At 34.1% G+C, this 16,973-nt stretch overlaps 1 protein-coding gene across 1 annotated transcript; it reads right to left on the bottom strand.

Annotated features, from left to right (window-relative positions):
* Positions 1-3,002: 3,002 nt before the first annotated feature.
* LOC149946411 (O-acyltransferase like protein-like) lies at positions 3,003-16,321 on the bottom strand. Its single transcript, XM_090173020.1, has 12 exons — positions 16,244-16,321; positions 16,086-16,180; positions 15,744-15,920; positions 12,400-12,493; positions 12,240-12,329; positions 10,764-10,929; positions 9,937-10,016; positions 9,210-9,332; positions 8,165-8,285; positions 6,985-7,171; positions 6,496-6,638; positions 3,003-3,235 (listed from the first exon to the last, which is right to left on the bottom strand). The coding sequence occupies exons 1-12, from the start codon at positions 16,306-16,308 to the stop codon at positions 3,011-3,013; spliced, it is 1,566 nt and encodes a 521-aa protein (XP_090029146.1). The 5' UTR covers positions 16,309-16,321; the 3' UTR covers positions 3,003-3,010.
* Positions 16,322-16,973: the final 652 nt, after the last annotated feature.

Raw genomic sequence — 16,973 nt, 5'->3', positions numbered from 1 at the left:
ATGAATATACCAAGACCAAGTATGAGTATAGCAAGACCAAGTATGAATATAACAAGATCAAGTATGAATATAACAAGACCAAGTATGAATATAACAAGACCAAGTATGAATATAACAAGACCAAGTATGAATATAACAAGACCAAGTATGAATATAACAAGACCAAGTATGAATGTAACAAGAGGTAAAGTATGAATATAGCGAGTGGTAGACGAATTTTGTCCGGTTTGGCGTGCCATACACGGCGGCTAGTTTCTCTATACCTCTAGGTTAATATAATAAGGATAGGCGAGACGCAAAGAGTGCCATATGGACGAAGATGCTCATCCTTCTACGCTTCCCCTCTGCAGTTAGACCTGGAGTGGACGATTAGATGCGGAAGAAATTTCGTGTAAAAACCACCCTAATCTAAACATGATATTTATTTTTTTAAATACTTAACAACGGCCAATTTCAAAGATGAATATCCACATTTAAAAATACTAGGCAAAATGGTGGAATAATATATAGGGTGTCTACATTTGATCGGCCCAGGCAATTTTCTCAAAAAATGTACCTTCTAGAAATGTGAAATTTTCAGTTAGTACTCTCTCGGTGGAGATCGTTGTTATTTGTGAATTTCAGAAAAATCGTGAAATTTGTCATGGTTTTAGAAATTGTAGTTTTTGAACGCTAGGTGGTAGACCTAAGTTTTCAATGAGTAAATTGTAGAGCATACTCGAAAACCTTTAATGGAGTTGGTATGGTCAAAATCGTACATTTTGTCACCGAAATAATAGGTCATGAAAAATAACAAGTTGATACTACCCAAATGTTTTTACGCCTCATTTTATTGTAATGATTGTCTGTAAAAAATGAACATGTTTTGAAACAAATCATTGTTTTACTTTTACAAATTAAGTGTTAGAACAAGTGCAATTATTATAATAAGGAATTACAGAAAGGTTTTAACAAATACGGTTCAATAATGCCACCGTCTACTGCTATACAAATCCGTACGCGATTAAGCATATTCTGGAACGAACCACGGACCATATCTGGAGTAACGAGTTGGAACACTGCAATGATTCTTTGCACAAGTCGTCTTCGCTAGTGACTGGCGTCTTGTATACTTCCTCCTTGACGAATCCCCACAGGTAAAAGTCCAGCGGTGTCAAATCAGGGGACCTAGGAGGCCATCACTGTGGACCATTCTTCCCAATCCAATGCTCAGAATACTTGGTGTTGAGGTATTGCACCACATGTCGTTCACGGTGAGGAGGTGCCCCGTCATGCAAGAACCAAAGGCGTGGCAGGTCGACTAAAGGGACATCTTCCAATGCTTCTGCTACTTCATTTCGTAGAAACACCAAGTAGCTCACCCCATTAAGCCGATTCGGAAGAAAAATGGCCCAATGACGCGATCTCCTAGTAGACCTGCCCAGATTTTTAAGTGGATTGTACTTAATTGTGATGTGGAAATCCCCAGTGCGGATTTACATCCCTCCACATATGGTTATTCTGGTGGTTAAATGGGCCGTCCCTTTCAAAGGAACACTCGTCGAACGCCAGGATGAAACGGAGGAAATCTTCGTTGGCATCCGCCATGGTACTGAACCAGTTACCAAAATCCAACCTAAGGCGCTGATCACCATCGTGAAGTGCTTGGTAGAGCGTGGCATGAAATGGGTGAAATGTCTGGTGGTTAAGGACACTCGAGACATAATATTTTGACAAGTTAAAATCGGAGCACGCCATTCTTATACTTGCTCGAGGGTAAGCGCAAATTTAGGCGATGACTGTGTCTTCCATATTAGTGTAATGACGTCCAGATCCGCGGAATCTGGGATTCACATTGCCGTCTCCTTCGAAGTCAGTCCTTATAAAATTGCACTTGTTCTAACACTTAATTTTAAAAGTAAAACAATGATTTGGCTTAAAACATTTTCATTTTTTACAGACAATCATTACAATAACATGAGGCTTAAAAACATTTGGGTAGTACCAACTTGTTATTTTTCATGACCTATTATTTCAGTGACAAAATGTATGATTTTGACCATACCTACTCCATTAAAGGTTTTCGAGTATGCTTACTCATTGAAACTTTTCATCTAGCACCTAGCGTTCAAAAACTACAAATTCTAAAACCGTGAAAAATTTCACGATTTTTCTGAAATTCACAAATAACAACGATCGCCCCCGAGAGAGTACATACTGAAAATTTCACATTTCTAGAAGGTATAGTGTTTGAGAAAAATGCCTGGGCCGATCAAATAAAGACACCCTGAATAGTTGGAACGTCCTTTACAGGCTGGAAATTTCATTGCCCGCCCTTACAAACGTTGATCAAGCTTGGATGAGGAAACATATCTGGACGATACTGGGTTTAAGGATAACGAAATAGTTGACTTCGCGTCTCATGCTGTAGGATTTCTAATATTTACATACTCGGCACGAAGCTGCTTCTATCGATCTCGGTAGCTATCGCCTTATGGTATCCAATATTTGTGGCGACTGGTAAAAGATGAGCGGAAATGTATCAGCATAATAAAACCATGCGAGTTTGGCGGACAGACCAGGTGACGGGTATAATTCATTGGGTTTTGTTGGGTTTGGACAATGTTTAACCAGTTGTTAAAAAATACTTATTTCTTCGAACAATAAATTATTCAAGCAAAAAGAAAATCAGAATATAAAGTTGTTTAATTTTACAGCCAAATTAAATCCAGAGACAAGAACGATTACTACATTAGCTCAAATTATTTTTATTAACAACCTTTGGAAAATACTCTATAGAAAATAAATTGGTCTACTTGTTTTTGTCAACTACGAACGGAGACTTAAGATATTTAAAAAGGAACAAAAGCTCATAAGTTCGGTTATTTCACTTCACTTTATTCGTTTGAAAGGTTTATTAAACTGTAAAAAAGTTTTATATTGTTTTTTTTTAATTTAAAAGGTTTCAACCCATTAAATGACACTTAAGTTATTAATAAAACTGTATGAACAATTAGATTAGGTGAACAATTTAAAGTCTGAACCCGCCATTTTCTAGACCCGTTTTTTCGATCGTGACATCACTTGGTGTATATTTCTCTTGGAGCTGATGCTGCGTGTCCTTCTTAGTCTCGGAGCCGCCGAACAACCACGAACAGAAGACGCGCTCCAGTTCAATGCCGGGCGCTTCGATGAAGAGCCTAGCCGCGAGAGCTAAAATGTGACTTATACACAAGTTTCCGAAGAACGAGAACACCTGGAAAATCAATACAAATCTTTAACATAACGTATAAAAACCTATTATAATATTATTACTATTATTATTAGTTAGTTAGTGTAGGGAGCTGTTGGCTATTATATTATTATTATTATTATTATATAAAAACTTGTAGGGGTTAACGGTAATAGTGAGTGTAGTGAGCTGTTGTCTCGCGTGGCATGAAGAGTTTGCCACCACCCTCCTACGCATTGTAACCCGACTACCTGTTAAAAAGGCATTATACGTCGCTAAGGTGATGCATTGGGTATTAGCCTAGCTGATTATTATTATGATTATTATTATATCTATGAGATTGCATTTGGGCAGATAACCTTATAAAAATAACCCATTACTCTATCCATTAATGCGGGTTTCATTTTATACCGAGTAAAAGGTCATACTTTTAAATATTACTTTGATGTTCTGTTTTTGGAAGAAATGTTACTCTTCTACAATAGAAGGGGCAAGTTAAAGTCAACTCGCTGCCCTAGAAACGCCTTTAGGTTCTTAAGCCGTGTTAATTAATAATCGTAATTGCTTTTTTCCGCGACCACCACTAAAGGTAGGATTTTACGGCCTCCGCTAGAAATAAAGATCGCTAAGTCAAGCCATCATTATGAAGTAATATTAAATAAGAATTCGGAAAAATATGTCTAATCATCTAAGTATCCCCAAAACACAAATATTAATAAAAACACAAAATGAGAATTAATAGCTTTGTTCATAACTGCGAAAAGATGCATTAAAATGACGCTTTTTGTTTAGCCTTTTTCTAAAATCAGTCTTGGGTTATTTCATAAAATAATTTAATTTCAAAAAAATTTTGTGGGTAAATAATTTTCTGTGTGGTATGTGTAGAAATAATTTGAAATGAAAAACATATTGGCTCTTCAAACCGAACAATTAACGAATACAAAAAATAAAACCCCTTTCCCTCTTAACACGGTGCAACAGTTGGCAAGACTCCCCTCCTTTCAATTACGGAACAAATACTCAAAACCCACACACATAAAATAGCACCGTAAATCTTAACAAGTTGGCAAGCTTGCCAAAATATACCTCTCCTCAATGATATTTCACCATCAAAAGCGTCCTCCAAAAAAATGTTATCCCTTTTCTATCCCAACCAGTAGATTATTTTTGATTTTAATTATAAATATTACAAATGTTATTGCATTAAACAAATTTCCATTATCAATAGTAAAAAACACCAACTTAAGACCCAAAACGTTATTAATTTACAAAAGCAACAACGAGAAATATAAAATACAAATTTAAAATTATTAGAACGCCCCGAAACTTAAAATATAAGTGAAAATTAACTATTTTATAAAGAAAAACCAACCCATTGTATTATAGGTTTTAAACAATCAAATTTATATGGAAAAACGAAAGTTAAAGCGAAAACCAAAACTATAAGTGAAAGCACTAATAAAAACTGCGTGGGCTCATGATGACAACCCAACGAAGCCGATAAAAATCAATGCAAATAAAAAATCGTAGACCTGAATTATCCCCCACATTATCAAAAAACAAGAAAAATAACCAATAGAAAAATATATAATAATAACCCAAGTAAGTAATTAAAAATGTCAATCAAAATACCACAGTAATAAACATTGTATTAACAGAAATATGCAATAAAAATATATCATAATAATCCAATCAAACAACAAGGTAATTCTCATACTTAGAAAACCAGAAAATATCAATCCATATACCCACCGTAATGAAAATTGTAATAGAAAAACCAAACACCACTTACCGTTAACAATTCCCGGCTTATAACGCACACAAAAAACCCTAACTGAATAGTGAAGGGTTAACAACAGCGCATATCTCAAAGTAAATATATCCAACGTAACCATATTAATGAAATTATATCACACATTTGAAGCCGATAAGGAAACACGTAAAATAAATTACGGAGTTGCCAGTAAAGTAAGAAAAACGAAAAAAGCGCGTTGTATACCACTTGAAATTGTATTCATAAATGACTATTAACGGTTCAAACGTACCGATAGACAAAAATTTAACAAAGTGGACCACCCACGGGTTCTACCCTTTAAACCTCTTATCTCTGCTGACTACGCTAAAACAAGATTTGACCTTTAAAATTTCATCCGTAAAAAATTAAAGACTTGTAAAACTATTAATATACTCTAGCGCTTCAGCTGAGCTTTTAATTTTCAATGAACCGTAACATGTATCGGTGGTTTTGTGGTAGAAAATTCACCTGCCATACAGGAGGGCTCAGGTTCGAAACCCGCCCGATGCAAAATGATACTCTGACGTGAACATATGGTGGAAACCCTGCCATTTGGACGTTGAGACGTTTACCGTAACCCTCAGCACTCGGTCCGTCCCAAACGTCGGAGATTCTTCACGTACAATCGTAATTCACAAAAAAATTAATACACCCAATGACAAAAAGAGGGCGTGATTGTATCATTGTAATACTATGTCCTCTCGGCGAGGTAAAATATTGTTACGCAGATAGTTTAGTTATTTGGAACCAAGTGAATGGATACAATATTATAGAACTTGAAAAAATCCCATTTGTATTTGAGGAATCTGATGAAAGTCTATTATTTTAATCACTGAATCTAGTTTCGCCTCCAGGGATCGCAACGCTTTCTGTTATACATTATCCAGTATATATCATCGTGTGAATATCACTTATATAAAAATCATAAAGGAATAGCTATCTTTCGAATTTCTCTTATGTAAATTAAGCTTTGCTATAAAAATCAAAAATCGAATTTAATTTAGTGTACTCTTCGTGCCTAATATATTTGGTGAATAGCTATATATCAACTGACTGTGTCATATATTTTCTTTTTTCCAAATCTCAAAATTAACAAAGCGCCTTTTGTACAATAATAACTTAAATTTGGTTCTCTTCAACATAACTCATAAGCGTAAGGACTGGCACCAATGCATAGAACTGGGACAAGAACATTTGCTCATGAGTTGATTAATTTTCTCGCCTGAAGCGTATTCCTTGAATATAATTAAAAAAATTTACACACTTTTGGAACAAAATTATAGACTAATGCTTATATGTAGTTTAAAATAGCATCTGATCATCAAAATAAAATAAATCGTTAGATAACTGTTCTTACGTCATCCTCGCACGAGACAAAAAAAAAAAGCTCAATAATGGTTTTGATCGCATCGGCCAAAAATTATTATGAAGTAAATACTAAAATCGCGTAGGGACAGACACTATTAGCTTTTACAAGACTTATACTTACGAAGGTGCTGTTCGTGAGTTCTAATGATCCCTGCCTCGTATACCAATACACGATTTGAACCAAAAGGTGTGTCACGTAAAGTAGGAAAGACAGCTTGGCGAGTGGTTGAAAACCAGGCCACGAGAGAAAGTCGTTGACATATCCTGAGTTAATCATATTTAAAATTTTAAAATACATTTTTTACTACACTTCTATAAAAGACTATAAAAAATTTCAGATTTTCTACATCATATAGAATACTAAATACACTATTTTCATACTTATCAAAATTTAGTAAACTTAAATTCCATAAATATAATTAAAGCAATATCTTTGAATTTTATTGAAACGTTTAGCCGAATACGCAATTCTATTAATTTTTTTGTAGAACCAACAGCCGTATAAATATTCCAGAAGAAACAGCACTTATATAACGTTGGATTTAAAAATAAATCGTTAACTTAAGCCTGATTAAACTAAATAATGATAAATTGAACTGAGAGTATCAACCTCCTTTTCCAACGTAGCAAGCGTAGACGAGCCAGGCCAAAGCAATACCCCAGATGGTCCTTTGAGTAGATGAAAAAAGAACGGCTTCCAACATCGTGTAGTTTTGGTCCAAAGCCCAGGGGAACACTCCATATACAGCCGTCATTCCGAGAGCTATAGCTACTGCCCATCCAATCAGGGATTTTAACTAGTTAAGATAAGTAAAATAGTTATCTTCTTAAGGCAAAAAACTAATCAAGCGCAAACTTATCTGCCTCTTCATAAATGCAGAATGTCACTCGAGACACGATACACCCGGGGAATAGCCATTTAGGAAAAATTATACACCAGATTTCTGATTTCCAAATATTTCCGATACTTCCTAAATATTTCCAGATCTCCAGAAATATAAAAAATATTACTTTGGATTTCTCGATTTCTAGAAATACCCTAAATATTTCCGTTTCTTTCTAAATTTCCAGAAATATAGAAAATATTTCCGTTTATCTCTTTTTATTTCCCATATTTATTTCGATTTCTCGAGATTTCCAATATTTCTTTGGATTTCCCGATTTACACAAATATCTAAAAAAATTCCGATATTTCTCTAGATTTCCAACCGTTATTTGGATTTCCCGATTTCCAGACATATCGAAAACAAATCCGTTTATTTCTCACGATTTCCAACATTTCTTTGAATTTTTTCGAGATTTCAAATATTTCTTTGGATTTTTTTAGATTCTTAATATTTCTAATATTTCTTTGGATTTCTCTAGATTTCTAATATGTCTCCTGAATTTCTCTAGATTTCTAATATTTCTCCTGTATTTCTAGATTACCAAAAATATCGAAAATATTTCTTATATTTCTCCTGTATTTCTAGAATTCCGGATTTCGTTTTTCGATTCCTCACTATTTGTACACCAGATTTCTTAATTGACTACCCCCTCGGATAAACTAACGTTTTTTTAAAATTTAACCATCGATTATTGGACGTTAGTGTAGAATATGGCAGCGCAACTTGAACCTATGTTTTCGTGATTTCTCGACAATATTCTTCGGCTACAAGGCAAGAGAGAGCGTTTCTTCTTCGCTGCCCTCTGTAGCTACGAAAGGTGGTTTGTTTTCGGTGTGTCACAAAAGGAACAGGGTGCTCCTTCTTATTCTCAGTTAACGTTTACGCATTGACGCTTACACTGACCTTAGATACGTTTGTATCTTTATTCCGAGCCAGATACGTTCCCAAAAAGAGACCGATGCTGTAATTTCCCAGATGAACGTGAGGCTTAGATATCACGTATGACATATAAATAAATGATTTCCTACGAAAAAAATATAAACAAACTTTACTTGGTGTATATGGAGTTATAAGCATTATATAGCCAAACTGGTACGTTTTAGTAACAATTAATTTAACCCTTGAACATTAAATTCAAATACCCAATGTTGCCTCTCCTATATAAGGCGAAAGGCAAACCCATTTATAACCTTTAACATCGAAACAAGAAATCGTTATCTTTGATTGGTTATTATAAAAATGATTAGCTCTTTACCGCTGCGATAAAAAAATTCAGAATGTACTCGGCAAAAAGAAACCTTGAAAATAAAATTGAAGGAATCCCAATTTGTGTCTCACTGAATTGTCCCAATAATTTAATATTGTGTACACAAATTGGGCCCTGATCATTTTTACACTTATTTGGATGACAAAAAATAATGGGGATATCGCTTAAAGCTATTAGAGTGCCATGGTCTGTCAACAACAACCGCGAACAATATCCATCTGAAGCGGTAAGCACTACGCTAATAGGCTTCGGGAATACCGTCACTCGATTGGCCCTTTCGATTTTAAAGAAGGGAACATGTAGAGATGATAGATTCAATGTTCATACTTTCAATAATTGCATGGTATTATATAAAACACACTTTAAAATAATGAACGTGGAACCAGACCCTGGGATCTTTAAGGAAAGCCGTTGAATATTTTCGGATAATTTCATAAAAATTTAAACAATAAATAAAATCACCCGCTATTATATTTTTTTAAATACTGTTTCATCTACCAATTTAAAGACCCGAGTTTTCTGGCTTTTTATAATGAAACTACTCTAGAAATAGGACGCAAATGGATTAATTTTTATTTCCCCGTTGAAATGAGACGTTTTATGGGCGTGTTTACGTTGTTTATTTATTTACCGAAAAAGTAGACAGTATAATCTAATTCGTTGAAAAAGGTTTTCACTTACTCAAAACTGGCACCATCTGCTATCGCTGCTGGTGGAAACTCCATAATGTAGGTAACTACGCCACTCGAAACTACTCCAGCGATTATTCCAAAGGCCAAAAATATTGTACCGTATTTTGTTTTCCTGTTAAAATATAAATTATTGATTATGTTTGGCATGTATAGAATACGAGCGACTGACCACTGGCCGTAATCGGTGTACACTCGGTTTGAAATGATTTGTTTCATGTCATTTTTTCAAATCGCCGTGTTTAAAATCGACGTAATAGCTCTGTTATCGCTTGTTGTAGTTGCTCGGCAACCGTAAGCGCTCTGAATTTTAGACAATGACTGTATTCGAAAAAAGCCACTTTAGTAACTCACGTACTCTCAAGTTTCAGTTATTGAGTAATTGGTGTACAGAAAAACTATAAATTCTTAGCCGCTGGATAGTTTTCAACATTGTGAAAGATCAAAGTAAACCGTCTAATTTCTAATTAAATAACTTTATAAGTTTTCAAATTTCTCATTAGACTAGTTGGGCACCTTCTTTCATAGTAAATAATTGATTTTTAGTAGAAAAATGGTTTTGGTCTGTAGATTTAGAAGACGTGAAACTTTAAACAAGGATGAGTTCTTGGTAGTGCTCTGCCCATATGCGAAGTAGATATCATTTACAGATGAAATGATTCATTTTTGTTCAAATAATAACCGTAATTTGACCAGTACTCTTTCGCAAATAACTTTACCTAAAAAGAAGAAACAAGTAAACCATTCCGTAGAGAAATAATTGCATATCAGCAGAGAGGTACCACAGATGACCCATGCACTAGAAATAAATAAACAATAGGTGTTAAAATGACATTATTTTTGAATATTTTATATTTTTATATTTAAGCTATACTTCATGTGTATACATTTTCCCGCTTGATCAAGTTTATATTCCTTTGGATAACACAATTTTGTATATTATAATCAAATTGAAACTGAAAGTTTGTTATTTTTATAACATTTTCGATGCCCGCACCAAAAATATTCGTGTTCGGTTAAAATTGATTCTGTATAAATATTTGGCTATTGTATGAAAAATTATAACCGTTCCTTAGCAACACTGAAAATTTTAAATAGCTTTCAAATATTTCGCCCTACCAGAGCTTATATTTAACGGCTCTACCGTTACTTGCTGTATATAAATCTTGCTGCCAGCTATTAGCAACAAACACAACACCCCACGCAAGGAGAACGCAACCCGTGAAAAGTCGTGGATTTTATTTCGTATATTTTTCATTGGCTAGACGCTTTAGCGCCTGCTGCCGTCGGAAGGGGAAAATTCGGAAATTGTCTCCCCCCCCCCCGCCCGTAAAACGTTCAGCGTAAAGGCTCGTGACGCTCGTCCAATGAAATTCACAACCCTTCGTTAGCGTGTTTAAAGGCTAGCTGCGTTCTCCTCGTGTTTGTTGCTCCTAGCTGCCAGGTAGAATTTTAAATTATAATAGCCTACGATTAACCAAATATATTTTTGTTCACAATGCTAAATATACGGAAAATTTTCATTCAAGGAAAACATTTTATTTACCGTTTCTAATACCGGTAGAAGATTAGCGTAAAAAAGGAAGTTCGGCCACCAGCTTTTTTGACAAGTTTGAGCAATATCTGTGGCTATTGTTTGGTACTCGAGTCCCGAGTCCAACAAAGGAAAGAGCAGCCCGACTCCAGTCACGAAGGCTATGGTTGGTGCAAACCTGTTGAAGATACTTTACATTTACCAAATTCATCAAAGTCCGAATTTTTTAAAATAGCTTTAGGCGTTCTTTCCGTGGTTTTTATGTACAGTTATGATTTTAGTTCTTTTGAATAAAAACATTCGGAGTAAGCTCAACCTTTTTCACGAAACGTAAAAAGGACGTTCACCAATTACTTATTTATTAGCATTTTTTATTTATGTTATCGATATTGATAGTTTGATATATTCTTAATTTAGAATATAATTTAATAATTTAAAGTACAATTATAATTACGGGTAGTTTGAGTATTTGCTACGTTATTTAAAGGAATGGGGTTATTTTAATTGGTACATTCTGTTACTTGTGGGGTAGGGTGTAAAAAACCACCAAATATCATAACCATGGTTAATTTTATATTTTTAAATTAACTTTAAAGAAGACGCATGCAATAATAAAAGCTTCCTTTATCTCTGAAATGTTTTGTATTAACTCTCTTGATTTTTTGATTGCGACAAATTTGGTCTTAAAATTCCCCAATACAAATATTTTAGATAAACTTATCAATTCACGGATTTACAAAGTTGAAGTTAATAAAAACCACCTATGAACTATAATGCAATTAATTTACGCGACAAAGTAGAAAAGTCCACAATAAAAAGGGGGAAAAAGCTAAGCCCTCACAAATTGAAAGTGCTGATAAAACTTACGAAATACTTGGACCAATGGGTCTCCGACGACAAAAAAAAGCTGCTCTTTTCGCTTTAGTTAGACGCCAGCCAGATTCCCAGCAGGGCATTTATGAGCTCCAAGTAGGCCAAAACCGCTATACCACTGGAAATTCCGGCTGTTTGAATTCCATTTTCATTGGTTTTGGACTCGAAGATCTATTAGGTCTGAGCTTCGCGTTTTAATTTTAATTTTATCCTCGAAGACCAATAAGTCCTAGTATTTCGTAAGTTTAATTATTAATTTAAATTTGTTAGAGTAAAACTTTTTTGCTCCCATTTTATTATGGGCATTTTTACTTTTTCCCGTAATGTTCAAAGATGGTTTTTATTAACTTTAACTTATCGTACATTTCATTATCCACCAATTTCCCCTTATTCGGGTTTCCGTTGCTACGCAAGCCGTTTTGAAATTTGTATTAATTAATTTTTGTCCATATGATAGCGTGTTGTTACTAACTTAGAGAATTAATAAAAGTGGATGACTTTAATGTCAAAAGGAGTGAGGATTTTAAACACCTTCATAAATATAATACGCCCTTTCGCTCTGTTTCAGTTATTAGTCGAACAGTTCCTTGCGCTAACGAAAGAATTCTTACTTACCTCCATACTCTCCGTAAAATCATAATGATTGGGTTAAACGTCTTCTTCGAATCATAGAGCATAACGATGTTATACGCAACCAATGTACCCCTGAAATTTAAACAATTAATACGTTGACACACCGATGTTTCTTTCTTGGTCGAACAGTGAACTAGCTTACGTTATAAATAGAAAAGAATCCACGGACATGAATGAACCAGTTACAACCGTTAGAAAAAAGTCTTCATATATTTTTCTGATACCAAGAACTTGACCTATGAACAAAATTATAATGGCTTGAGGATCTTGACGCGTAAAGGAAAGTATTATAAGAATAGAGTTTTCTGGGCACGCAATTGTCCAAATTGTTTTTAAAACCGTTTAAGGTTTTTTTAATTTTTTGATATATCATTTCCATAACTCGCCCCAAAAATATCCAAGATATTACATTCTTCTTATTTCCAAAAATTGATTCTTCAACCCGTCGGATTTTGGGTTGGGTTCGTCTTGCAAACCTGATCGACGAGAGTTCTATTTTTACTGTCTGATGTGTCTTTAAATGTTTTTCTCATTAGGATTTACTAAAAGTTAAAAACCCAAATTTTTGAACACCAATTGTCCAAATTGATGTTACGTACAGGACTCGCTGGTAAATACGTTTAATCTGTGTCATATGTCCTCTCGATTGAGGTATCATTTTTATTAGCTCACCTTACGGTTTCAAAGCCGTACCAAAATTTTCTATAGAAATTCGAAATAGCCTGTACGCTACAGATATTTCTAAAAACCAAAGAGAAGTCATTGGATAGAGATTTTATACTTATCCGTAGATAAATTTACTACAAAAATTCGAAAAATTCCTTTAGCGCTTTGGGGCTATAAAACTTCTAGAGTAGAGATAGTTATAAGAACGCCTTAGAATTATTTTCTTTAAAATAAATATAAAACCATAAATCAGTCGCTTAGACCGACGAATTTACAGATTTCTTAAAATGGGAGTACTACTTTAACAGTTTATAGTATAAGTAATGAAGCAACTGCAATTTGAACCAAAGACCTACATAAGTTAATCCTTCTTACAGAATTGAAATAATGGTCTTTTAAAGGGAAACAATTTGTAACGGCTGTTATGATCTATATAATTTAATTAAAAACTATCCTTTTACGGGATTCTGTTGCAGACCAAACTAGATTGTCTCCTAAATTTCAATATTTTCACTCGTCAAATATAACTTTCTGTATCTTCAATAAGGGTCAATTAAATTGTTTCGCTCGCGTTATGTATAAATCCAATGAACTTGGCCAACTACCACGATGTTAGATCAATATAAGCTCGATGTTCCCCTGTCTCCAGGTCTTAACTTGAACATCTGACCAGCTTTTACTGGAAGTTTTAAAACCTAACTACTGAAAGATAGCCTATATATCTCTTTTCTTAAAATTCAGCCTTAGTCACCTTAAAGTCTGGTTTTTCTCTATACCGTACTAGGGTTGATCACCTCTGATTAAATTCTTAAACACTTTTATTTACTATTGTTTGGGTAATTTATGTCATTTCTTATAAATTTTACCTTGACTAGACCTAGTCAGCTACTTAGCTTTATGGCTAGAATCCATGTGTATATAGGATCTGGTCGAAGAGTATTCCTGGCCGAAGCTACAACTTCCCTGGTAAGCATTCAAAAGATATTCTAAGGTATATCTGAAATTCCTTTTGAAGGTACTCAAAAATAAATCTTTCAAGTGATTTATAGCTAAACTATAAACCTTTCTCTAAAGATTCTTAAGAATATATAATATTGATTGATACGAATTCTATACATTTTATTAACCTTATTTAATAAGTCTAATCATAATTGATTGTTAATTTAAAAAGCTTTAGAACAATTAATCATGTTACTTATTTATTTTTAGTGGTCTTAAAATAATTGTTATAAGAAACCATCCATTGGTGATAGGATCGTGCAAACGACTGGAGAGGTAACAAATGCCCCATATCTTGACCTCCGAAAGCTCAAATCAATGTTGTGACCTCTCAGTTATTGGTACGCAATTACATTGTAGCAGAGTACTGTGGTTATTTTTTCAGTTCCATATACCATGACGACAGATAAACAAATTTTCAGCCAAAATCAACTTTCCCGTTCAAAATTTACCACAACATAAATCTCTAGCCTCTGTTGTTGACCACTTTTGGGAGTCGATAGTTCGAGTGAAGGTTAATACGTTTCTATAAGACATTTGATACTGGTAGATTGGATTTCAGAATGGTCGATCATGTACTCACAAGCGTTTACATGATTTCCACGAGTATTCATTCGTTCTTGATGAAGGATGACCGCAGGATATACACGTGGTTTCGTTTTAATGGACAAAATTTTTTTTAATTTGTTTGTCACCAGCGGCTGATGTTTAAACTTTAGATAATTCGGGTCAATGTAGCACTTTCGCGTCGGTTTCGTGTTTTACGATCCAATCGCCTATACAACGAGCTACCTATGGCGGTGAATAGAGTTTGTACCATCCTGCACGTTCCGATGTTACGCACTTACCACCTTTAGGGTCGTTACGTTTAAACATCTTCGTATCAGATTTTGTACGTGTGTTGACTCCATACTGTTTTCGGATGACATTTCATTTGCGGTGTTGCGTACAACCTTTTTCTTACTATCAAGAAATATATCTTTCGGTTATTATATAAACTTGAAAAAGTAAGAGGAGACCTACATTTATGGGAAACTAAGCTTTATTAGGAAAACAAACGTGGATCTTCGGCCTATAGGCCCGAGGGCAATTCAAAAATTAGTTTCCCCTAAATGTTGGTATTCTCTTACTTTTCCGCGTTTAACTGACATATCTTTATATTGATTGCTTGAAGACGGTCTCGTGATGACGTAACTTACAAAAAAAATCTTAACCTTACCCGTGTCTACACAAGCAAGATTGTAATTATCGTCGTTTTAAGTTATTTAATACTGTTATCCCACACCGATTACTCGGGTAATAGAGCCAACTACCTCTGTCGTATCATTCGTTAAACCACTGATTTTACACGTGCATACAATGTGCACTTTCTTTCGATGCACTTACCAGATCTGAACTGTATATGTGTTTGAATTGTCCCCTATAATTCCCTACAATAGACTTTGCAAAATTTAAATAATTTTTAATATTATAGTTCTGTTGTAATTTGTTAATATACTCGTGATGGGAAAATGCAAAGTGATTAACCTTTCATAGAAATAAATATGCCGTAAAATATAGAACCGGGACCTTTTTGGGATTCAATTCTGAAGCGTGACCATTCAAAAGAGAGCACGAAGAATTATACCTTTTTCGGGCACGGCAACAACTCGGAGCTATATTTAGGTTTCAGTAATAACTTAAGAATAACTATATGAAAATAAAAATAATAATTAATAAAAGTAACGGCGTTTTTGAATACACGACAAATTGAAGTCATCCTTTTTACGGAGCACGGTTGTACATGGAAGATAATTATCAGTATATAGATAAAATACTTACTAATTTTATTCCTGTTTATCATAGAGTAAGAGTGTCCCAACAAAACCCAAGTGGCCGAAAGGAACCTCAGACCATTCATGCTGTCGAGAGATCTTTGGTTAGCTGGTCTTGTCCTCATTAACTTTAAAAAGTTTTCTACCATTGAAAAGCATTGCAGTATTCTCATGGTGTAACTATCTGTAAGAAGATTAATCGATTATTTAATACTGACATTTGTTCGCCTGATCTACTAGACATATATATATATATATATATATATATATATATATATATTTGAAAATGGGTTTGGAAAGTAACGTTATAATAATATTGGAAAAAGCACCATTTGAAAGATATGCTTACCGTTTTTGCTAGACTTTCCCTTACAAAGGTACTTATGCACCTCCAGTCCTATTGTTACGGCCGAACATAGAATAACGATAATAAATGTAGTTGACCTGTAATGCGAAAGTCAGCGTGCTTTAAAAATATTGTATCTACAAATGATCTTAGTTTCTTACGCGATTGCAATCTGTAAAATGCTCATTACTAATGACTCTTGAAGACCGCATTCTTCGAGTTCCATGTACAACCCAAGTTGGGACCCTCCTGTACAAAGAAAGGTTACTTTTAACATGAAATCAATTTAATATTTATGCGTAGAATTTTTTAAAAAAAATACCAAATTCTAAAGAATATCTACAGTTTTACCATTCCTTGAATTATCACAACCTTTGTAAAAGCATTTGAAAATTTATAACCATCTTATGAAATTGCTAAGCACATATTCTTTTACTATTTCATTAGATGAAATATTTTCCAGTGTGTTTAACTAATACAAGCTGTCAATAGGGTTTTGACTTATAATATCAGAAAATGACTTAAAGATTATTAAAAAGTTATATTATTCTATCCTACTTTTGAGAGTGGTTCTCTAATGCCCTATTTTTTTATTCTTTGAGGCTTTTGAGTAGCTCCTTGATAGAAGATCTAAATGATTTCCATTATTTTTCATATCTTCAATCCTTTTTGTTTGGCTCGAAAATCTGCCACCAGAGCATTTGCTTTTTATTACAATATTCGCAACGTTTTAAATTTTTATTTAATAATAAATAATAATAATAATCAGCTAGGCTAATACCCAAGTCACCACCGTAGGCCCAAGTCATCTAGCGATTTGTATCATACTATCCTTGAAATTTCTTATACTTTACGGAATTTCTTGCAAACTTTAACCTTAAATGCGTGTAA

Source organism: Leiobunum rupestre, chromosome 4 (genome assembly GCF_980474605.1).
Source record: "Leiobunum rupestre chromosome 4, qqLeiRupe1.1.hap1, whole genome shotgun sequence".
In the NCBI taxonomy this organism is placed as follows: Eukaryota; Metazoa; Arthropoda; class Arachnida; order Opiliones; family Sclerosomatidae; genus Leiobunum; species Leiobunum rupestre.
The sequence above is the reverse complement of the archived record's forward strand: the minus strand, read 5'-3'. Positions and strand labels throughout refer to the sequence as shown.

Bases quoted from the DNA above. Each gene is read 5' to 3' on its own strand.
- LOC149946411 (XM_090173020.1), bottom strand. From the start codon at position 16,308: ATGGAACTCGAAGAATGCGGTCTTCAAGAGTCATTAGTAATGAGCATT. The intron at 10,930-12,239 runs GTAAGTAAGAAT...TATCTTCAACAG, and splicing joins ATTTTACGGAGAGTATGGAG to GTTTGCACCAACCATAGCCT. The intron at 9,333-9,936 runs GTAAAGTTATTT...ATATTTTAACAG, and splicing joins TACTTGTTTCTTCTTTTTAG to GAAAACAAAATACGGTACAA.